Here is a 21,738-nt window from a genome sequence, read left to right on the forward strand (position 1 = left end):
CATGAACTTTCACTTCAAGAATACATCTTTGACTTTGATTTCTACTCTTTGAACTACCTTATGAATGTCTTTCACTTTGGAGTTAAAACTTTGAAAGGAGGCTAAAAATTATAAAATTACAAGTTTAGAAGGCTATCTCATGTACATTGCATGTACATGGTTTTCTCGCGAGAGTGACTTCCTCCAAAATGTCGGCATCCACAGCTCCTCCTTCTATGCCAGTGAGCAGGGAAACATATCACCCGTACCACCTTACTGATGTGTCTTTCTTCTAGACTTGGCCAACCGTCTTCTCTTATGCTCCCAACAAGTCGTGAATGTTCCCGAGATCACCTGCCGTCTCGGAGTTATCGCCATGAATACTCCCCTCCGATACCTTGGTAACAGCACCTTGTCACAGATACACCTGTGAACACCCATCATTGTCTGTGTCGAGCAGACTGCTTGTGAGGGTAAACAATCAGTACTGTGCATGATGGACGAAGCAATGTAAGTACTCACCTGTCATGACCTTCTTTCATTCCTCACGACCCTATCCCAGTTCGTAAATGCGAAACGCCAGCTGTCCATAGCGTATCCACTCGTTTCCCACACTCCTGCATCCTTCCCATAGCATTTACGCATTGGGTTTGATTGTTGTGCTTTCATGTACGTGTTATCTTGGTTTTGTTCGTCTGATCGCGTATCTATTCACCCGTAAATCCTCGTGTTGAGCGGAATGCATGTGAGGGTGGAGTGTGCGCAGAGAGCTGAATCCGATGGCAAGCAAGGTTATATCTAGCAGCCAAAGTAAGTCCTCAAATGCGAATAGAGGAACGAAGTAATGTACCTGTGTAGGGTTTGGCAAGAAGATGCATGCTGTTTGTTTTTGCACAAGTTGAATTGCCCGGCCCTGATGAGAATGACGTGATCACGGGTTCACGTGACCTTGGTTCAAGAGAAATTTTCGGTGTTCGCACACTCTTTCTTCCTTCCCCACCAGCTCTTCTGTTCGCTCTCTTCGCTCATTGGTCGCCACGCACCCTCTTCCTGGCCTGTCTCACCCTCACGGTCCTCTTGTGCCCCTACCACTCCTCTGCTTGTTCACAGACTTCAAGTCTTGCTTTCAGATGGCAACCTGCAATCCGCGCCTTAGCCGCTTAGAATGATATATCTCGTAAGTGTTTGTTTATCTGTTCCTGCAAACTCTTCTTGAAATTACTGTCTTTCTGGACAGCTCACCATATCTCGCCTCAACAGCAACAACCCGAGTTTGGAGCACAGTAGTCCTCTCTCACAGTACAGATCTTTCTCTTTAATCTCTGTATTTTGTCTAAATCTAACACTCATCATGGCAAGCTATTTTATACTTTGGTCAGCAGTCAACCTCAGTAAATAGTGAAGTCAGATGTTAGTCACGAGAAAGTCACCAATTAGAGGGTGTCTGACTAAATGTCGTTTGTTTAAGCGTTTCTGACTATGCTCGTAGTACAATAGTCATACAGTAGTCTCACAGTCAGTCATGTACTCATCGTACAATAGTCATACATTAGTCTCACAGTCAGTCATGTACTTGTCGTACAATAGTCATACCTCAGTCATTAATGCTTGGGCCCAGTTTAGAATAGGAAATAGGCTGATTCAGATTATATTTGACTACTTTACAAGACACATGTAGTAGGCCTAGAGTATGAGGGGGTGAGGAACAACAAAAGGCCCTCTGCAACATGTTGTGTCCATTCAAATGCTCCAACGACACCATCGAGTGGTCCCCACCAGATCCAACACCCATCAAATCCTCCACATCCGAGTCCGAGTCGTTGCCATTCACATTTGCACAGGAAACGGGGAGGGAAGAGAAGGAGTTGATGAAGGCGCCATTTGGATTCGGGAGGCATCGAGAATATGGTTGTTGTTTGCTGGGCAAGGAGTTTCTGTGGCCGCCATATTTTGGTGGTGGTGATGGTGGGACCTGCAACCGAAGAGCGTCGTCAGCGTGCATCGTCATTAAGCCTGATGCCAACTTAGCTCTTTGTTGAGTCGCTGTTATGTTTTTGTGTAACATATGGAAGCCGGAAGCAGTGGCAGCATGTTGGACAACACACAGTCCTTGCGTTTGACTGAGGGAGCTCATGATGGTGGTAGCCACGAGTGTGTCGGGTGCATCCGCAAAAGAGCGGAATCCATCGATGAGGGTGTCTGCGGGTATAGCTGGTTCACCAAAATTGTCAATCGAGCAGTCGAGGAAAAGTATGTGGGACTGGTCGTCGGAGTGACAAAGTTGAAGTGAAGACAAACTTTTCAAATGCCAACACAAAGCAATCATGTGACTTGCAACTCAGTCTTACGAGCTCTTAAGTCCAAAGCAGCACAGCCTCAGTGTAGACAGAAATTCTTGGCATACCCATGCATAGATAATTTATGACAATGTTGATACTAACGTAGGACTAAACTCACATCCCATTTGTTGCCAAGGGAAGTTTGAGGGAAGTGTGGTGTGAATATTACAGATGTCTGACATACATCTGAATGACCTCTCAAGGGGGCACTGGGATTTAAAAAAAAGACCTGGGGTCAATTTTTTTTTCCCTGGACTTTGAGGGGACTAACTAACTACGTAATCAGGCACCGGTCTAAATATAGTAATATGACATCATCTTCTGGAGCGCTTCCCTCCTCGTCCTTGCACAGACTCATTACAAGACGTGCAAACCCAAGATCGAGGTGCCTGCTCCAAAGATACACATTGTAGATGGTACTAAACAAGGGATCATCAGCCGACACTTCAGGAACACTCTCTGGTAGGTTATTGATCAGAGACTGGAATTTCGCGATGAGTTTGCTGAATGGCTGTCCAGAGAGTGGCATTTTATGAATGTCAGGGGGGAAGAGGTTAAACTTGCCCCACTCGTCGGTTGACGGTTACTGATTATGGTTGTAGGCATGACTTTTGAAGGCACAGGAGCCGCTTTCGGTCATTTGAAAAAGGTGAGTATGGAAGAATTCTTCTTCTTGTCATCCTTATCATGTTTCACTTTTGTTTCACAGCAGATTTTCGAACCCATATGATGTATTGTGAGGTTCGAGATCCCAACACTGCCACAGTGGACGTGTACTTTGCACTCTGGACATAGGGCGCATCCGTTGGCGTCAAGAACCGACTCTGACATTGGTGCCATATTACTTCCCTGTCAAGATGACCAGTAAGTAACCTGATTGACAGATGCTTGACTACTTACCTGAGATTGCGTTGCAGGTTCTGCTGGTTCCATTTTCATGTCAAAAATCTGAAAAACATTTTTGTGATTCATGATAAGATAATTATAGCATAAGCATGATTATGTACAACAGAAACCGCTATTATTTGGACTCTACAATGCTAGTTAGCATAGCTGGGAGTCCGGCTGGGTCACAGTAAGCTGATATGATGTTCTATGATGATTTGGGAACTAAGTTGTCGAAGATTCCTTTTTTTTTTTTTTGGACTGGACCTTGGACTAACTAACTGGGTACCGGTCCGGCATTCTATTGCTGGTGCCCCCTTGTGACCTCTGACTTTGTGTGATTTTGCTTGACTTTGCTTTTTACTGAGAGTCAACTCTTGTGAAACATGCAGTGGGGGAAACGAAGCCGTAAGACGCATGGACTGTGTAAGTTTTTTCTCCTGTCTCCCTCGCAGACAGGACAGACAAGAGTCGACACACACACACAGAAATGAGACACGACACACGTGATGGAGAACGACACACCTGTCCAATGTTCAACACATTTGATGGCAAATGTCGGTCACTTGCTCAGGAAGGTGTGTCGAATCTTATCCGCATGATACCATACTATCTCGATTGATTCCGCCCTTTTTGGATTGTCAGAAAATGAAAATTTGATGTGTGATGGAAATTAGCTATGTATCATACACCAAAGATTCTGTGGTTAAGTCAAAATCTGCCTCTCCATGCTCAAGTAAAATTTAGGATTATAAGTTTTATTCCTTAAACTACTTACTATACAAAGTTATACATAAATTCTAAGAGAGGGAGCAACCTTGCGACCCCGGAATGTACGCACCAAGAATCCTCACTGTCGACGGCCTAGTATTGGCGCATCTGGGTGTCAGTATGTAGTCTTGGTGGCCATGGTCGGGTGGGACACAGTGGTGGCCTCATCGCAAAGGGCGCTGGCATTTTTGCTGTCATTCGGGGTTGGTTAGTGGGGAGGCGTGGCTTACACACCTGGCTGCACAGTGGGTGCTGTATCCTCTGTTGGTTTGCCAAGTGGCACTGGGTCCTCGTCAATGGGCCTCAGCGCTGGATTCTGTCTGTGCAGGCATTTTCATGGGCCGATTCCGTCAGCGTGGGTGGTTTATCCTGGGCGCTGGGTTGTTGCCGTTGGTAGATGGGTAGTTTTGTGGGCATTTTCATGGGTGATTAGTCGTAATCCGAGGGTTGGGTTTGCGAGAGGGGGTTGAATTGGGGGTGGTGGTCGTGTTTGCCATGGCACAGGGTGTGGGAGGTGATGGTGGTGGGTTGTTAGCAAAAATCCGGGGCTGAACAAAGTGGGAACCACCTGAAAGAGCCCATGACCGTTCTCTTGGTCCTTGTCAGCCATAGCGAGGGTGGGAGATGGGCAGGAAGAGAGCGAGGGGGGTGGTGGGGCACAGGCAAGCAAATGGTGGTGGTGGTGATGAGAAAGCGGTCGTGACCAAGTCGTCACAATGATCATCACACTCGTAACTTGTGGCGGAGTTTCGAATTGATGCACAGCACACTCGAAAATGCGAAATCACGAAGAATGACACATTGTTACCAGGTGTGTCACTTCTCACATGATGTGTCCTACTCCTCATCTGTGTGTGTGTGTCTCCTCTTGTATATCCTCCCTCGTGGATGGGTTATTGATTTGACTTCTCTTCTTATATAGTTCTCATCGCCAATCCAGCCTTTCATCGTGAGCTTGGGAGGATGGAGCATTGGTGCGGGGGACCACAACGTCGTTTCACCCTCATATTTATGACATACTGACGTGTCTCCTTGCTCCCCCAGACCACGAAATGAACTATACGACCACCACTACCACAACCAAGACACGCCGACCACGAAGACGACCACAATGTGTTCACAACAACCATCGCGAACCACAACCACAACAAATCCATGCCAACATGTCCACAACCATGCACATCCGCAACCATGACCATGCCCAGGTGCGATCTCATAGCTCCTGCAGACCACCGAGCGAACTCCATAGGATAGCGGCAGTGTGCAGGTCGAGAGTGGCAACTGGATGGATGTAGGCGAGAAGCCTCCGGATTAGCGTCTAGCTAGGGCTTTATCTAGAACACAACTACTGTATTAGATACTGAACATCAATGCTATTCCTTTCTCCTGTTCCATGCCATCCTTCTTGAGATCCAAAGTCACTAAATAAGTTCATCAAAATACACAAGCAAAGGTGCCAAAGTGCTACTGAAAGATGGATTCCCAACTATGGAAAGTTATCGAACAACTTTCAAAGTTGCTTGATAACTTTCAAAGTTATTGTACCTTACTTTACAAAGTTGTTGAACTTTGGCAACTTTACAACTTTGCAAAGTTGCGAAAGTTGCTCAAACTTCAGTAAATCGGTGAAGTTCCGATATGACCTTTTATTTCTCACAAGATATTAGTCAGATGTTGGAAGATCACAATCCCTCACAATAGCTCACAATCTGTTGCAATGCTTGTGTGTGCCTCGCAAGGATGCATGCAGATTATTGTAGTCTCGTAGCTGGACAAAATCATATATATATCATTTGTTTCCAATTGTGAGACAGTGTAATGAAGTAAGAAATTATCAGATTGCAGCCTTCTCAGCTCTTGACGAAGGCAAACACTTCTCGATAAGTTCTCAAGTGATCAAGAGATAAATCTTGGATAGATCTGCTGTTGCCAGTGCATTTTGTGACTTTGGGCAGCAAGTCAGCCTGAGCTTTGGGCCAACTTTGGGCGCAGTCATGTGCCCATCGGCTGAGTTTGGAACATTGTGCCATGTGACTGATGTTGAACTTCTGAACTTTGGGACTCTAACGTTCTAATGTTTCAACTCCCCACCATTGCTCCCTAAGGCCTGAGTCTGCACATACACCTGCTCACCGATGTTGGCCGCATCCGTGAGTTGGTGTATGTGCTTCTCTGGTCTGGTCTTACCTTCTCACTGATGTTGGCCGCATCTGTGAGTTGGTGTATGTGCTGCTCTAGTCTGGCAGAGTCTGGTCTTACCCTCTCGTGAGTCATGCCTTCGCACAGTTGAAACCCCCCCTAACGGATCTCATCTAGGATTATGACATGTTGGAGGGCGCCTTCACTCTGTCAGCAGTCCGGGTCATATTCAGCGGGCTCCCCCCTTATACACTCATCTTCTCCACCCCCTACCCCCCACCCCCATCCAGATGCCACGCTTCTGGGGGGGACAGCAAGTAGTTCTCTTCTTGTCGCCTCGTGAGTTATGTTACCTCATGCACAAGGTTCCCCTATTGATTGATACAAGCCTAAGACCCACGCCTATGGCACGGTGCTCGCTGGCGCTCGGCTGTTCCTTCACCACAGGTCACGGCTCGCCGGGGGCAAGCCCCCTGGACCCCCCGGTACACATCTTCAATCCCAGTTCCAGTATACATGTTTCATCCCAATCCCCATGTACATTTTTTATTCTAATCTTTATATGTTGGTGTAAATTACTGGTACATCTACATATATGATAAAATTTGCATCACAGTGGCAATTTTTCTGATATCTGTATGTGCCAAGTCCACAGTGCAGTGTGTTGGGCCCCAAACCCTGCTTCCACATAGCCAATAACTTGGCTGCTCCTACAACATGGGTCATAGCATGCTGGGGGCAGGCACTCTAACTCCAGTTGTTTGACATACCATCTTGCAAATTCAAATTGGTTCTGACTACCCATTAAACAGAGTGTTGAATATTTATTACATATCTTTATAAATGGTACTACTTCCGATTTAACATCTCTTACTGCTCTACCATGCCCCAATGTTTCTCATATTTTTGTACTGTGAACCCTCTCTTGTCATGCTATAAGACACCAACACATACAATAAATATATTTCTAACATGACCTTCCCTTACCTCCTCAGCTTTCCCAAAATCCTATTGGGCCAGAAACTATAGACTTCTAGTAGTTTTGAGAAATTAGATTATTTCTTCCTGGGTTTCTCATCTGCATGGAATAAATTGACTAAATCTTCACTTATATTTGTGGAACTTCCTATGTCCTCTCCCAAATCAGCTCCCTAAGTCCCCATTTTATCTGGAAGATTTTTAACTCTCTGATTTATACATTTTATTAAATCTATATAACTCCAGGCCTGTTGAGAATCTTCAATAATAAAACTATGAGCAACTTACTGAGTTACAAAAATACTAATCTTTGAATTTCCAGTCACATATTGAATTAGATAGAATACTTCAATATATAGCTTTGAGAGGTGCACATATCCACATTGGCATTACACTTCCCCAATGAAGAGCTGGGGTGAAGGGATAAAATTCTGACATAAAACAACAAACCCATCCAACATACTCTCAGATGTGATAATAAGCCTCCAAAGATTATAGGCAGGGATGTTTAGAGTAACATTCCCAATCTCTCCCTGGAGTGAATTGAAATTAAATATTGCACATGCAAGAGGGGAAGAAAACAGAAACCCAAACATGATGATGGATAGATTACAGAACTAAGTGATTAGATCAACCAACTATAAAATTGTGATAGGTGACCCACCCAATGATAAATATTTTCTGACTGTAGAGCAGAGTTTGTACAGAAATAGAATTTACACCTCTATGTATGTGCCTACAAACTGGCCTCTCAAGCAAGAGAGCATTTTAAAATATGTATAAAATACAGAGAAATATTTACCTGGAGTTGAGGAGGGTAGATGAGGTCAAGCTCAATATAAAGATGTGAGGTTCAGAGTGATTATATAAGATTTGTCATTGCTGACTCAGCTGAGTCAGCCTTACTCAGCCATCAAAAGGCTAAAAACATTGTGCCATTCTATATAGACAAGCTTTAGACCCACACCTACGGCGTGGCACTTGCTAACACTCGACCATGCCTCTGGTGCAGGTCACAGCTTGCTGGGGGCATGCCCCCTGGACCCCCTGGTACACATGTTTAATCCCAGTTTTGATACACATTTTTTATCCCAGTTCATGTTTAATCTCACTTCTGGTACACATATTTACAGCTGATTGCAAAACGATAGGCCACTGATCTTCAGCTGTCTATTTGTGCATTGATGGAGCATCATGGAACCTGGCCCAAACAACAAATGGCAACAGGAGCCGCTGTGCTTTCTTCTGCTAATTTATTTACATTTCTAATTATAGCCTTCCAAACAAACAAACCACTGAGGAGCAACCACAATCACAACTGGCCTATTGTTTTGCAATCAGCTGTAATCCCACTTTTGGTAAGTTACACAGATTTAATCCCAGTTCTGGTGCACTTTTCTATCCCAGTTCTGGTGTACATCCTTTATCTGAATCATCAATGTTAGACTTAGACCTGGACTGATAGTACAACACTCACTTTGCTTAGCCATGCCTTGCCAGAGGCAAGCTGTCCCCCCAGTACACATGTTCAATTCCAGTTCTGCTACACATCTCTAATCTCTGTTTTGGTACTTACATTTTATTTGAATTTAAAACACTCTAACCTGCACCTATGGTGGCACTTGCTGCGCTTGGCCAGCTTGCCAGAGGCAAGCCCTTGGACTACTGTACTATTTCGACCAAGTGTTCACATCACACATCACATCGACAAAAAAACTATTTTTTTTAATTTGTCTTAAATCAAAAGAATTTTTTTTTCAGCCATCTCGGCGTGAAAAAATTCCAAAAATCGTGAACACTTTGTCAAAATAGTACAGTATTGTATACAAATTCAACAGTTGTGGTGCACATATTTCAAAGTTACACTTTCTCCACCTATAGCATGGACCCCCCGGTACACATGTTTAATTCCAGTTTTGGTACACATATTTTATCCCAGTTCCAGTGCACATGTTTTATCCCACTTCTAATATATGTATTTAATCTCCATTCTGATACACATTCTTTATCCCAGTTCTGGTGTATATTTTTCATCTGAATCATCAATGTTAGAGTTAGACCCAGACACAGTGCTCGCTTCACTTGGTCATGCCTCGCCAGGGGCAAGCCGTCCCCCCAGTACACATATTTATTACACTTCTCATACTTACATTTTATTAAATATTTGAAACTACACTGTAACCTGCACCTATGGTGTGGCACTCACTGCACTTGGCCAGCTTGCCAAAGCCAAGCCCCTTGGACTATCTGATACAAATCTGAAAGTTGTGGTGTACATGTTCTCAAAGTTACACTTTCATCTGATGGCACTCACTGCACTTGGCCAGCTCCCTGGACCTCCCAGTGCATATGTTTAATCCCAGTTCTGACACACATTTTATCTTAATCATCAAAGTTAAACTGTGCTCATCCAAATTTTTATTCTAATCCAAATCATCAAAGAGCAATCAAAATCCACCTGAAATTTAATCTGCACAGATCTCAAAGTAGGAGAAATATACAGGGAAGTGGAGGGTAAAAAGTAGTACAGAAAAAGCGAAATTGAGGCTGCTCATAGAGGTGTGACCACACAAACACTCACAAAGAATTTGATGCAGCACTATACAAATTTTACTATTACAGAATGTGGTTGGGAGCTACCAACTGTGGCTTGTGGTCACAGTGTGTGACATTCCCGGGAAATGCCGCTGACACGTGCTCAGTAAGAGACAAAGATTGCTTACATGATCTATTACATAATAACTGTCAACGTCCTCTCTTTATATATTAGACAAGCTTTAGACCCGCACCTACGGCGCGGCACTTGCTAACGCTTGGCCGTGCCTCCAGTGCTGGTCACAGCTTGCCAGGGGCACACCCCCTGGACCCCCTGGTACACATGTTTAATCTCAGTTTTGGTACACATTTTTTATCCCAGTTCATGTTTAATCCCACTTCTGGTACACATATTTAATCCCACTTTCGGTACACATAGTTAGACTTAAACCTGGACTTATACTACAGCACTCACTTCGCTCAGTCATGCCTTGCCAGAGGCAAGCTGTTCCCCCAGCACACATGTTTGTTTCCAGTTCTGGTACCCATCTCTAATCCCTGTTTTGTTACTTACACTTTATTTCACTTCATTTGAATTTTCAAAGATACACTTTAACCTACAGTGGCACTCATTGCACTTGGCCAGCTTGCCAGAGGCAAGCCCTTGGACTATCTGATACAATAGTGGAATGCAGAGTTGATGTCACAGCCACTAAAATGGGTCACGACAACTTGTCTGCTAAATCCCACAATACAGAAAATCTGTGAAAGTTGAACTTTGTATCGCTTTCTGTCTCGAGGGCCTAACCAATCAGGCAGACTTGGGGCAGACTTCAAATTGAGACATACTTTCCTGTTAAATTACCTCTATATGTGATGCCATACCTAATTTCTACATAACAAAGATACCATTCAGTAAGAAAGAGATTGAAATTTTCACACATTTTGGGAATTTTACAGTGTTCCTCAATGTAAAAGATCTGGTATGTACAGAGCATGCCATGTGGCCATCAGGGATTTGAAACTCAGTCAAAGCTGTAGCAGGTGTGTCAATGGTCAGTTGTAGTGAGGGCATTTACCTGTTGGAGTTGATTCACTAAGGAAAGTTGTTGCGTGTTGAAAAAAAGCATAGTGTTGTGGCCACCACGTCAACTCTGCATTCCACTAATATAACAGTTGTGGTGTACATGTTGCTCAAAGTTACAGTTTCTGCACCTATGGTGTGGACCCCCAGTACACATGTTTAATTCCAGTTTTGGTACACATCTTTTATCCCAGTTCCAGTGCACATGTTTAATCCCACTTCTGGTACACATATTCAATCTCCATTCTGATACATATTCTTTATTCCAGATCTAGTGTATATCTTTCATCTGAATCATCAATGTTAGGCTTAGACCTGGACACAGCAATCACTTCGCTTGGCCATGCCTGAGGCAAGCTGTCCCCCCCAGTACATATGTTTATTCCAGTTCTGGTGCACATTTTCAATCTCTCTTTTTTTTTTTTTTGGTGAAGCTATGTAGCATACAACAGTTAACAGTGTTATCCTTGTACGCAAGCATCAAGGACAGGGGATTGCACCCTGTTGGAAGGATGTCAACTCACCCCAAGGAATTGTGGCTAGGCAGGCTCACACTGGAGCAGTGTGGGACTCAGAGCAGCCACATTGTGTAAAGCTAGCAGTTGCAGCCTGGAGGCCACCCTACTCTCATACCCACTAAAACCCCAGCTTCTGGTACTTTCATCTTATTAAATTTGAAATTTTAAAATTATGCTCTGACCTGCACCTATGGTTTGGCACTCACTGCAGTTGGCCAGCTTGCCAAAGGGAAGTCCCTTGGACTATCTCATAAAAATCTGATAGCTGTGGTGTACATGTTTCTCAAAGTTATACTAATCCCTGTTTTGGTACTTACACTTTATTTGAAATTTTCAAAAATACACTTTAACCTGCAGCAGCCCTGGCTGCACTTGGCCAGCTTGTCAGGGCAAGCCCCCTGGACCTCCCAGTGCATATGTTCAATCCCAGTTCATTTTATCTTAATCATCAAAGTTAACCTGCCCTCATTCAAATTTTTATTCTAATCCAAATCATCAAAGTTACATTTAGATCCACACTTATATAGTCCTACATTTGGTACTGTAACTGCAGTCAGCAGTACAAAGCTGGCCATAATTTTTGATTTTTCAACACTATACCATGCACCATAAATTACAGTTCAGTAGGCCACTGATGAAAATCTGTAGAGCAACTAAAATCCACCTGAAATTTAATCAGCATAGATCTCAAAGTAGGAGAAATATACACTAACAATGAAGTGGGGGGTAAAAAATAGTACAGAAAAAGCGAAATTGAGGCTGCTCAGAGAGGTGTGACCACAAAAACACTCACAAAAAATTAATGCAGGATCTTACGATTACAGAATGAGGTTGGGAGCTACCAATACAAAATGTTCTGTGGTTGTGGTCACACCGTGTGACATTCCCGGGAAACGCCGCTGACGCGGCTCAGTAAAAGACAAAGAGGCTGCTTACATGATCTATTACGTAATAACCGTCAACCGTCCTCTCTTTATATATTAGATATTCTGTAGGACTACCTTTCAGTGTTCGACCTCTTGAGAATCCTCGCTACTTCAAAATTTTCTCCTTCCCCTTTCCCTTAGCTCAGGCTTCCACTGTAACTCATAGTCATTGGTTTTTGTATCTTGTAGCCATAATATATATCTTTTAACCCTACAAACCATTGAATCCAAAGGCTCAGAATGCAAGAAAATTCCTCATAATCTATCAAAATGAATCACAATGTAACAAAGGATTGTATAGTGGCACGAGATTGTGAAATCTTGCTGTATATTGTGAGAGATTGTCTAAAAACGCAGCGATGATGAGGCCTCATCAGCCGTTGTGAGGGAAGTCGAAATATTATGGTAAATTGTGATGATTGTAGTTAATTGTGATCGATTTTGGACCTTACGATGGCTCAGGGTATTTCCCCTGATTTGCTGATGAAGTTCAATCGGACGTTTTGCTGATTTGAATTGCATCAGGAAAACGTCGGCGAGTACACGGTCAAGGAAAGCGATGCGTGGTGTGGCCTGGTGAGTGTTTTTCCTTCTACATGTTATCATCTTAACCTGGCGTCATATAGATTTCGTCCAAATTTCGTCTCGCCTCAGCAACTGGCGAAACGAATTTGCAATGATGGCGGCCGGCGAGGCATTCGACTTTTTCAAGAAACAACACGCCCATGACCTCGACACTCCCGAGGAGATTGCGGAGCATGTAGGGGCGTATCTCACGACCAATCGCGACCCCCCCCCACTCTCCGTATGCTTGTCTATCTCATGCTACATGATATCTATTTGGTCAATACTGAAGGGTATGTTTCAAAACCCCTTGATGATGTCCTGGCGAACGGGGACCCTTCGCGAAGACGTTCGTGAAGATTGATCCCCGCGCCTCGCGGTTCCTCAAATCGGTCAAGGACTTCACAGACAAGTTAAGTTGTGCGGTTTGGCCCTGGAATTGATGATGGCTAGTTCTTGATACAAAAAATACGGGATGGCATACAGATCTCTTATCCATCGCTGTCGAAAGGGGAACATTCCACAATCTATAGTGATTAATCGACCAGGATATTTTCTTTCGGTTCTCATGGATTCGGGAGCGGAATATGACGCTCATCAAAAATAGACCGCGGTCTTCTCTCCTGATCTCCATCCACCACGGAAAGTTATGGCGAGGTCATTTGTTGACGAATTGCAACAGCTCCACTACTTATAAATACAATACTCAGGTTACCAACGCTTATTAAGAAATAGGCGCTGCTTTTTGGCTGCTTTAGTTCAATTTCCGGGAAAACGGACTTCGTCAGATATGCTCCACGTTGGAGCATCAACAGCCGTTTTCCCTCATATTGTATGCGGCCAACCGTCTGAGTAATAAACGTGGTGATCCGATTCTGGTAGCATATGCTCCAGAGTCCAGACCATCACTCAAATGATTCTCAAAATCCGCTGCGTTGGCATATCGCAAGGGAAATCGCGTGTTAAGTGTATCGCCGCTCCCCTGGGTCAAATATAATATTGATTGTTCATTCAAGTAATAAACTTTTGAATCTCTGGTCATTAGGCGCAAAATTGATCAGCTAACTCACGGAGTTCCTGCCTTCCTATGATGTACAACCTCGTTGGTACGTGTAACGGTAGAATTCGGGTCAAAATGCATTTCTCCGATTCGAAGCCTGAGGACGGAAAATTGAGCTTGGATAAGAAGGTGCACAAAGGCCGTTTATAAAATTTCAAGCTTCCTGATCACGACGTTCAGCCATGGCACCATACTTCTTACGAAATTTACTTCCTCGAAGAGAGCAGAGACAAAAAACACACCTACTCACTGTTCTACGTGGCTTGACATGGATTCAATGGGCTCAGTTCTTTGTTGGGTACATCGCTTTACCTCCACGTGACCGTGGCTAAATTACATATGATCATTAGGTGGTTGGCGTGGACATGCGATGCCATCGACTTTTTCTCCGTGTCTCTCAGCATTGACCGACTCGAACGTCAGTTTAACAGGTCTGCTCGTGACATTGTAACTTGTTTCAAGCGAAGATTGATTACTACAATTAACGATTCTGGCGCAGACGACTTCAATCACCCTCACGCTCTTATTCCGATCAGTAGGCGCCGTGCGTCTTAGTTTAACCCCTTACCATCTTTCGTTGATGCTCACGAGTTTTCAAGATTGTGTTTGGTATTTTTTCAGATCGCTACGGAAGAAAATGGCCTCTAGTTTGCAACCTCCTTCTCATTTCTTCCCTCGAACTCTGTGTGGGATTCGTCCAAACATTCAAGCAATTTCTCGCCCTTCGGTCCCTCTTCGGTGTCGGAATGGGCGGAATTTGGGGACTAGCAGCATCCACAGCACTCGAAAACCTCCCCATTGAAGCTCGTGGCGTGGCTAGCGGTGTTTTACAACAAGGCTACGCGTGCGGGTATCTCATCGCAGCGTTGGTCAGTCTATTCATCGTGCCGCACGCAACCCAGGGCTGGAGGGTCATGTTCTGGACGGCTTGTGGTATATCCTTTACAACAGCATGCCTTCGCGCTCTCCTTCCCGAGAGTGAGTATGTCTTACGCGCAAGGGAGGTAGAGCGTTACGGGGGAACCGATACGTCGAAGAAGACAAAGGCATTCATCAAAGATGTTAAGGAAATGCTCAAACAACACTGGGCGTTATGTATTTATGCCGTTTTGCTTATGGCGGGTACGTGCCCGTCATTACCTGTCATGATTTTGTATCTCTGACCGGTGGACCTCATTGTAAAGGATTCAACTTCCTCTCTCATGGTTCTCAGGTACGTTGGTTCGTCGCCACATCTCATTCTTGTCCAACCCGACATGCTCCACTTCATAGGATTTGTACCCGACATATCTCGAGACAACGAAAGGCTTCACCCCGCATGATGCAATAATTGCTACCATATTCGGAAACTTGGTCAGTTCGCCGTTTACACTTTACGCGACCTCTCCTAATGTGATGTCGCCTTTCAGGGTTCCATTTCGTGTGTATTCCAAGTTTTTCTTCGAACGTTGGAATAACACGTCCACAGAGGCGGTATAACCGCAGGAATAATCAGCCAGCGAATCGGTCGTCGCTTGACGATGATGTGAGTACCCTGTGTTATTTATATGGCAGAAACTGAGATCGCATAGTTTGATGGTCTTGCTCGCCGGAGGTGATTTATATAAACGACTCGCTTTCACCGCCATCTCACTTCATTCATCAACTAAGTATTCATCCCTCTCTGGATTCTGCCAAATACTTTCGTCATGCTTTCAGCAGGCGCTTTCTGCCTTCAATTTGGTGTCCAGGGCGCGTGGGGTGTGGTAACTCTCAAACCTCTGCAGACATCGCTCCTCCAGTTAATTATGACGTAACGTAGATTCCGATTCAGCTTGCAGAGATGTCACCGCCCGCTTTCCGTGCTACCTTCCCTGGTGTCGCATATCAGCTTGGAAATGTGAGCTCTACAAATCTCAACGTTTTTCCATGATCGAATATTTTGTCTAAAGATGATCTCCGCTGCCTCGGCTCAAATTGAAACTGGCAAGTGATTAAAATCCGTCCTGATACACACCTGTATAATGGAATGTTATTTTAGTTGGAGGTCAACACCTAACAACTACCATCGTCAAGGACGGCAAAAAGATAATCGTTCCGGATTACGCAAAGGTGGGTGTTTTTTTTAGCTGGGATTTTAGCGCTCTATATATTGACGCCTCTGGATACAGGTCCAAGGAATATTTATTGGTGCAGTTGCCGCATTCGTCGTCTTCATCACTATCATCGGACCCGAGTACGATTCCTATTCCATTGTTCTGTCTGTCTGTTTACCACGCTACAGGAAACACGGGTCGGACTTTGAGCAGCCGGCTTTTGAGAGAGGTGGTGTAAGGGAAGAATCTTTGAGAGCCCCGAAACACGTCATCAGTTTGAATACCGACGATGATATCGAACTCGAGAAGGCAAGGGCATATTAAATGATTTCATGACTTGATTTCTTTCGTCATTGGTTAGAGCGTGAATATATCGCTTGTTCATATTACTTACGCTGCTGGGCAGCATAGATATGCATAGGCTTCCCACCTGGATTTACTCGAAAAGTGGTGTCATGACAGTCAGCGTATTCAATAGGAGGACAGGATCAATGTACATAACGACGACTACATTACATCGAGAACCTTTTTTTCTTTGACGAAACCCTCTGGAGGGAAACCGAGGCAGAAACGGAAATGTTCTATGGGTGTTCGATTGAGAATTGCGAAGGTTGTATTAATTCCTTTCTTATATATTATAAGAATTTGTAAATGTCCCAATTCCGACGAGTCCTATTCCATGTCTGTCATGTTCAATCCTCCACTTCTAGGTGAAACTCCACCGACGTAAAGACTAGGAACGGACGGGGACCCCAAATTACAAATCGTCATACACAAGCATCTCATCGGAGGGACCCAAAAGTTAATCCACCGCTCTGGGCTCGTCATCTGTGTCAGTGAAGATAAGAGTCCGAAGCCTCTCAGGCTGCTCTCGAAGATTAAGAATCAGGCGGCAGCCCGAGAATAATCGAGCCAGGCAATTGGCGATTGGCATGTAATGATCCTGCGAAAAAGATGAACGCAAAGAGTATCTAAACATCTGAAGCCTTACCGTTGGCTGAGCCAAGTCAGATCAGTTGATCTACTACGTAAATGATGGCAAGGGGACTCCCCCCCCCTAAATAAGGAAATACGGCAATACGACAAGCATCGATGGCATCATTCCCATCATTCCCATTTCTCTTCCATCCTCTCCAGACACGTCGTAGGCAAAACGACACGTCCTCCTCGACATATCCTATCAGACATGTCACCCATGTACATAGTGGCGCCTCCTTTCCGTGGATATGTGGACCTTCTATTGTGAGGATTCAAAGCGTCCGAAAGGATCACCCTCGTCATTCCTTCCGTCGTTCCCGATCGAGGAGATCAAAGAAATTGTGAAGAGGGAACGGACAGAAATACTGTCTCTTGTGGAGCCGAAAAGAAAAGGAAGATGTAAAAACGGTCATCACGGGCACCATAGTTAGCTAGCTACTTATCTTTCGACATGGTGGCGTGGAGACGATATGACCCTCATGATTCGCCTTAAAATGGTATTGCAAGTCTAAGTTCTCACGATCGATATCAATTCTCAAGGACACCTGCCAGCACAAAGCGCATACACAAGGCTTTCTGGCCCATATCCTACACTCGCCCTTGAACGAGTTGATCCTCAACTCCTCGGAGTCTGCTGTCATATATTTAGTGGTCCCGAATCGGCATGCATGGGCTCAGTGGCTTCGGCGCGTATCATCTTTCATTGCATCGGTTTTTGCCAAAGTGACAGAACCAAACTGAGTCCATGTTTCTCTCCATTTCATGATTCAAATTATGCAAAATTGACTTTTGAAATGTAGGGGTGGTAACATAACGACGTTCAGTCTGGGGTTGTACCTCGGCTTGACCTCGGGCCTTGATACGCAGCTTCTCCGAAGTTCTACCAGGGTTAAAAACAGACGCTAGTGTCACCCACTTCTTCTGACAAGCTATATCACGTCAAGGCACTGAGGAGAACTCATTCCCTAGACATGGCGGCGCTCGCTAAGCTCATACATTATGTGGCTGCTGAACAACTTGCCACGGTGCGTATCTACTGTCTATAAAAACCTCCTTCCTCTCAAACGGAAGAAAAACAGTCGTTCGATGGTAAGCAGCCTAGGACGATTTCGAGCTTCTAGAGCTTATGAGTCTTCGACGCAGTTGCGGCGGCGATGCTATTGGTATACGACTGCTCACTGACGTTGGGGATGGAGATTGAGTTTGTGTGGTCATCGCCATGGGGGTTTGTGAATATGGTTTATATCATTCAGCGATATCTGCCTTTCTGTGACGCGATTTTTCTCTGTCTGACTCGTGAGTAGCCTACATGGAATACCTCTCTCTCTCTCTTTACAACATTTCACCATTTTCTCTTAGACCAATTGGCAGTAAACATCGACCCAGATAGCTGCCGTATTGTTGAAATGATACGAGGATGTACGCATTCTTGTTTAAAACGTGGTCGTTTGGCTCATCATATCATAGGGTTGATGATTTTTGGCTTTATTTTGTCCGAAGGTGTGAATTCCCTTCATTTTATATTATAATATCTGACCTCCCCAATGGTGGCTGTTCCTAGTAATCTTGACCCTGCGCGTATGGGCAGTGTGGAAACGAGATCGACATATGGGCGTCTTTCTAATATCTCTAATTACGCTCACAACCGTGGCGGAGATATATGTGATGAGAATCTTCCTTCGCGACCTACAATGTGTGTCCACCATCTGTCATATTTGACTGTTATCTCACCGCAACTGACACCCCGTGTTAAGTTAGTACAAAGCCATACCCAGAATTTGTCGGTTGCTTTCTCACCAGTGCGAATCACATCCTGTACTTGGATTGGGTTGTATTCATGATTTACGACGCTAGTAAGCATTCATTTCTATCTTGGTGTACGACATGCGCACATAATTGTCTCCCAGTAATACTGGTCTTGATGATAATTCCTGGAATGGCTTCCTGTAAGACCCATACATTATTTAGTTTTCCGCTTGCTCATAAGCCGCCCTTCCAGATCGGCGAGGAGGGAGTGTTGATCTGCATCACGTCATATATCGCGACGGTAAGATATTGAATCTCACTGAAAGAGATGTATCTAAATTTCCTTCAAACATAGGAATAATAATGTATATCTACCTTTTTGGTAAGCGACGGTCGGAACGACGCATTCATTGTGTGCTGAGGGAGCAAAAGCCCTTTCAATAGTCAACGTCGTAGTCGTGCGCGCGCTCCCTGTAAGCCGATACATTGTGTCTTTGTGTGAGAACCAAAGTCACAACTAAATTTCTGCAGACAGAGTATTTTGCGGTTATCTCCTCGTACGTTTATGTTCTGCCTCTACGTGCAAAATGCCTGATCAAGTCAAGTGTGGAACGCGTACTTCATTCATTGTTAACGAGTAGGGTCGTGCTCCATATTCGAGAATACGCCAAAAGGCATCGATCATCGTGTTCCGATGGTCTTACGGACCTACACGTTGATCTGGATGCTGGCCAACCAGAAAACCGATTCCAAAAATTATGATACACTTTGACTCTGGTTTTGCTTCTGCAGCGATGGCCGATTTTTGGAGCAGATGGAATCTATCACGATGCCTTATATTAGTTTTTTAGAATGACAACGCGTGAATTGGTGTTGGTATGTACGAGTGACCTAAATAGATAAATTACGTTGTGTGGAAATGTCTATGTACGTAACGATAGAGTGATTGCTACACGTGAGAGTGAGCGCATCACTTGTTCAGAAACTTGCGACCGGGATAAAGATATGCGCCGCGATGCTATCAGGCCAGGTGTTTAAATGACCATTACCTAAAATTACACCGGAACTAAAGATAAGTCTACCACATATGAGTCTTCAAAGCTTTAAGTCCGAGTTCGGAAGAAGAAGTCAAATATTCTTGCTCGTCGAGAGCGAAAACAGGGAAATCGACCATAAATAAATAGTGAGGTCCGTTCAAGTTAGGTAAAGGTGCACCTTTTTATGGCCCCTAAATACAAGCCCGTTGTTCCCCGCTACATATCGTATTACTTTATTCACTCGGTTCTTGATCAGACTGATGTCGTTATTCGGAAAAAGCCGATGGTGGATGATGAAATTCGCGAAGCTGATTGATTCAAGTTGGATTCGAAGTTGATTCGAAGACAACATCGCTCAAATCTCCATTCATCGAAGTAAGATCCTGCCTCCCCACTTTCAACAGTCTAAAGACCAGCGTCGCCACTAGAAAGATGGCCGCCCCGCGTATACTGGGATAGCCATATCTGAGTAGGTGATCATGATGGAATCGTACTAGGCATGCATTTATGTCGAACACACTAGTACCGCGCCTCTCGTTCGTCATTGGGAGTGAAATTCTCAACGCAGAAGCTTACGGTTGTGTCCAGCTTATTGGTACTATCATCACTTGGTTTTTGTCGGGGTCATTGTTGGTGCAATGCTGTACGTTTATTTCACTCTATTTCTCAACACCACACATCCTCATCTCTTGCGGATTTTCAGACGGTTTCTTCTGCACCGATCATCTGAATGAATACTTGAAATTCATCAAAGTAGCGGGTGCGCATCATCGCGATTTTTGTTGTCTAGCCTTCATCCAAATATTAGTTTGGGTATGCCTCGCCGTTGATCAGGTGCGGTCGATGGCTGTGACTTCGGGTGCTTGGCAAAGCTTGATAGTTGCATGGGGAAACCCAATGATTTTCATTGGCACTTCCGTCTTTCCCGTCATTACCGTACCACTCACTGGGATTTTTTTTTTTTTTTTGTCAAATTCAAGTCTATTGGGCTCACTGGGATAGGCGAGTCTGCCACTCAACCGATCCTTCAACGTACTGACCTCGCCATTGATAGAATCCTGCATTGTTCAGATTTTTTTTGCCTGGTGAGTTCTTATAACACCTCGTTTTTCACGCATGACCTCCAACTTCCTTATAGGCGAATATGGACCCTGAAAAGAGAGTTCAAAATCTATCGAATTATTTCACGCATGATCTGCTTGGTTGGCGGCCCTCCCCGGTTTGTTTTACATGTGTTGAACTTTTTCTAGGTGGCGTTTATGCAATTAGCAGCTGCGATTGCCCGTGGAGTAGCTGTACGTGGTTTATAACTTCACGGCAAAATATTCATAGATTTGATAATAGTGCGCTCAATCTGAAAGGTTAACCAGCCGACAATATACTTTAGACCTTTCAGCTGAGGTACCTTCTCTTTTGCTGGATCTCCAAAATGCTTAAAGTGCTCCACCTTCCCTTCAAAAGCTTTGGTTATGTCGGACCTTGATGTATGATTCCATCATCGTTGCAACTATGATATTTCTGGTACTCCCGTTCTCCTTGGCGTAAATTAGACTGGTTCTAATCTTCTCTTTTTCTCTAGCTCGTGCAGGCAAAACTAGAGTCCTCATTTGAGTCAACGAAGCGCATTATTGATCGCCTCATTATCGTAACTTTGGAGACCGCCGCCGTCACCCTGATTATGACTCTTGTTCATCTAATTTTCTATTTAAGATCTCCGCCAAGTTCACTCAACCGACTTGGCATGTATGTAAGTCGAGCGATAAACTTAGTGTGAACGCTACTGATGTCTAATCTTCCAGAATGTACATTTTGGGGGGCTTGTAAGTTGTCCCTGAGCTGTGAATGTCTTTTGAGAGGTGCTGACTCGAACAGGTATTCCAATGTGCTCCTTAGCGTTCTGAACAGCCGGAAACGTGCTCGGCGTCGGCTACTTGAACCGAGTCAATTGCAAACAAACAGCCTTAGTTTCGCTCAACAAAGTACTACGGCGCCCGTCGTGGCACATGCTCTCTGCCAAAACGGTTACGCAGACGTCCACTCAAGATCTTAGCGACCAAGGCGTGTACAGAGGGCTTTCCTGAACGTCTGCAGAGTCGAGAACGGAGAATTTTCTCCATCTTGCTC

The 21,738-nt window shown here is 44.5% G+C and overlaps 9 protein-coding genes across 9 annotated transcripts; 7 read left to right on the top strand and 2 right to left on the bottom strand.

The window, feature by feature from the left end:
* Positions 1-188: 188 nt before the first annotated feature.
* LACBIDRAFT_332205 (uncharacterized protein) lies at positions 189-1,143 on the top strand (the record flags this gene model as incomplete). The annotated part of the gene is made up of 5 exons (XM_001886613.1): positions 189-221; positions 440-489; positions 614-648; positions 767-789; positions 838-1,143. The coding sequence occupies 5 exons, from the start codon at positions 189-191 to the stop codon at positions 1,141-1,143; spliced, it is 447 nt and encodes a 148-aa protein (XP_001886648.1).
* Positions 1,144-2,910: 1,767 nt separating this feature from the next.
* On the top strand, positions 2,911-5,289 carry LACBIDRAFT_332206 (uncharacterized protein; the record flags this gene model as incomplete). The annotated part of the gene is made up of 12 exons (XM_001886614.1): positions 2,911-2,967; positions 3,085-3,182; positions 3,236-3,281; positions 3,367-3,393; positions 3,596-3,629; positions 3,659-3,781; positions 4,094-4,181; positions 4,221-4,329; positions 4,740-4,785; positions 4,897-4,923; positions 5,019-5,179; positions 5,224-5,289. 12 exons carry the CDS (start codon positions 2,911-2,913, stop codon positions 5,287-5,289), a joined length of 882 nt encoding a protein of 293 aa, XP_001886649.1.
* An 820-nt stretch (positions 5,290-6,109) lies between these two features.
* LACBIDRAFT_308263 (uncharacterized protein) lies at positions 6,110-6,434 on the top strand (the record flags this gene model as incomplete). The annotated part of the gene is made up of 3 exons (XM_001886615.1): positions 6,110-6,124; positions 6,213-6,239; positions 6,291-6,434. 3 exons carry the CDS (start codon positions 6,110-6,112, stop codon positions 6,432-6,434), a joined length of 186 nt encoding a protein of 61 aa, XP_001886650.1.
* A 289-nt stretch (positions 6,435-6,723) lies between these two features.
* On the bottom strand, positions 6,724-7,687 carry LACBIDRAFT_332207 (uncharacterized protein; the record flags this gene model as incomplete). Its single annotated transcript, XM_001886703.1, has 7 exons — positions 6,724-6,823; positions 6,884-6,910; positions 6,988-7,046; positions 7,101-7,121; positions 7,380-7,394; positions 7,485-7,501; positions 7,555-7,687. The coding sequence occupies 7 exons, from the start codon at positions 7,685-7,687 to the stop codon at positions 6,724-6,726; spliced, it is 372 nt and encodes a 123-aa protein (XP_001886738.1).
* A 1,279-nt stretch (positions 7,688-8,966) lies between these two features.
* Positions 8,967-10,150, bottom strand: LACBIDRAFT_332208 (uncharacterized protein; the record flags this gene model as incomplete). Its single annotated transcript, XM_001886704.1, has 7 exons — positions 8,967-9,107; positions 9,298-9,349; positions 9,406-9,472; positions 9,673-9,690; positions 9,815-9,819; positions 9,885-9,960; positions 10,102-10,150. The coding sequence occupies 7 exons, from the start codon at positions 10,148-10,150 to the stop codon at positions 8,967-8,969; spliced, it is 408 nt and encodes a 135-aa protein (XP_001886739.1).
* Positions 10,151-12,830: 2,680 nt separating this feature from the next.
* Positions 12,831-13,082, top strand: LACBIDRAFT_308264 (uncharacterized protein; the record flags this gene model as incomplete). Its single annotated transcript, XM_001886616.1, has 1 exon — positions 12,831-13,082. One exon carries the CDS (start codon positions 12,831-12,833, stop codon positions 13,080-13,082), a length of 252 nt encoding a protein of 83 aa, XP_001886651.1.
* Positions 13,083-14,029: 947 nt separating this feature from the next.
* Positions 14,030-16,000, top strand: LACBIDRAFT_143239 (uncharacterized protein; the record flags this gene model as incomplete). The annotated part of the gene is made up of 12 exons (XM_001886617.1): positions 14,030-14,076; positions 14,129-14,225; positions 14,278-14,322; positions 14,378-14,900; positions 14,963-14,991; positions 15,051-15,142; positions 15,247-15,303; positions 15,350-15,372; positions 15,429-15,523; positions 15,580-15,678; positions 15,834-15,869; positions 15,929-16,000. Coding segments are annotated over 12 exons (1,215 nt in total), but the record flags the coding sequence as incomplete, so codon positions are not given.
* A 1,802-nt stretch (positions 16,001-17,802) lies between these two features.
* On the top strand, positions 17,803-19,615 carry LACBIDRAFT_332210 (uncharacterized protein; the record flags this gene model as incomplete). Its single annotated transcript, XM_001886618.1, has 12 exons — positions 17,803-17,856; positions 17,911-17,920; positions 17,975-18,127; positions 18,191-18,250; positions 18,299-18,331; positions 18,393-18,524; positions 18,586-18,684; positions 18,965-19,050; positions 19,109-19,134; positions 19,429-19,453; positions 19,477-19,504; positions 19,581-19,615. 12 exons carry the CDS (start codon positions 17,803-17,805, stop codon positions 19,613-19,615), a joined length of 741 nt encoding a protein of 246 aa, XP_001886653.1.
* Positions 19,616-20,121: 506 nt separating this feature from the next.
* On the top strand, positions 20,122-21,549 carry LACBIDRAFT_332211 (uncharacterized protein; the record flags this gene model as incomplete). The annotated part of the gene is made up of 9 exons (XM_001886619.1): positions 20,122-20,257; positions 20,318-20,374; positions 20,405-20,427; positions 20,595-20,699; positions 20,753-20,833; positions 20,865-20,909; positions 21,194-21,361; positions 21,414-21,434; positions 21,508-21,549. The coding sequence occupies 9 exons, from the start codon at positions 20,122-20,124 to the stop codon at positions 21,547-21,549; spliced, it is 678 nt and encodes a 225-aa protein (XP_001886654.1).
* Between the last annotated feature and the right edge of the window lie 189 nt (positions 21,550-21,738).

This window comes from Laccaria bicolor, genomic scaffold (assembly GCF_000143565.1).
Source record: "Laccaria bicolor S238N-H82 LACBIscaffold_39 genomic scaffold, whole genome shotgun sequence".
Classification (NCBI taxonomy): domain Eukaryota; kingdom Fungi; phylum Basidiomycota; class Agaricomycetes; order Agaricales; family Hydnangiaceae; genus Laccaria; species Laccaria bicolor.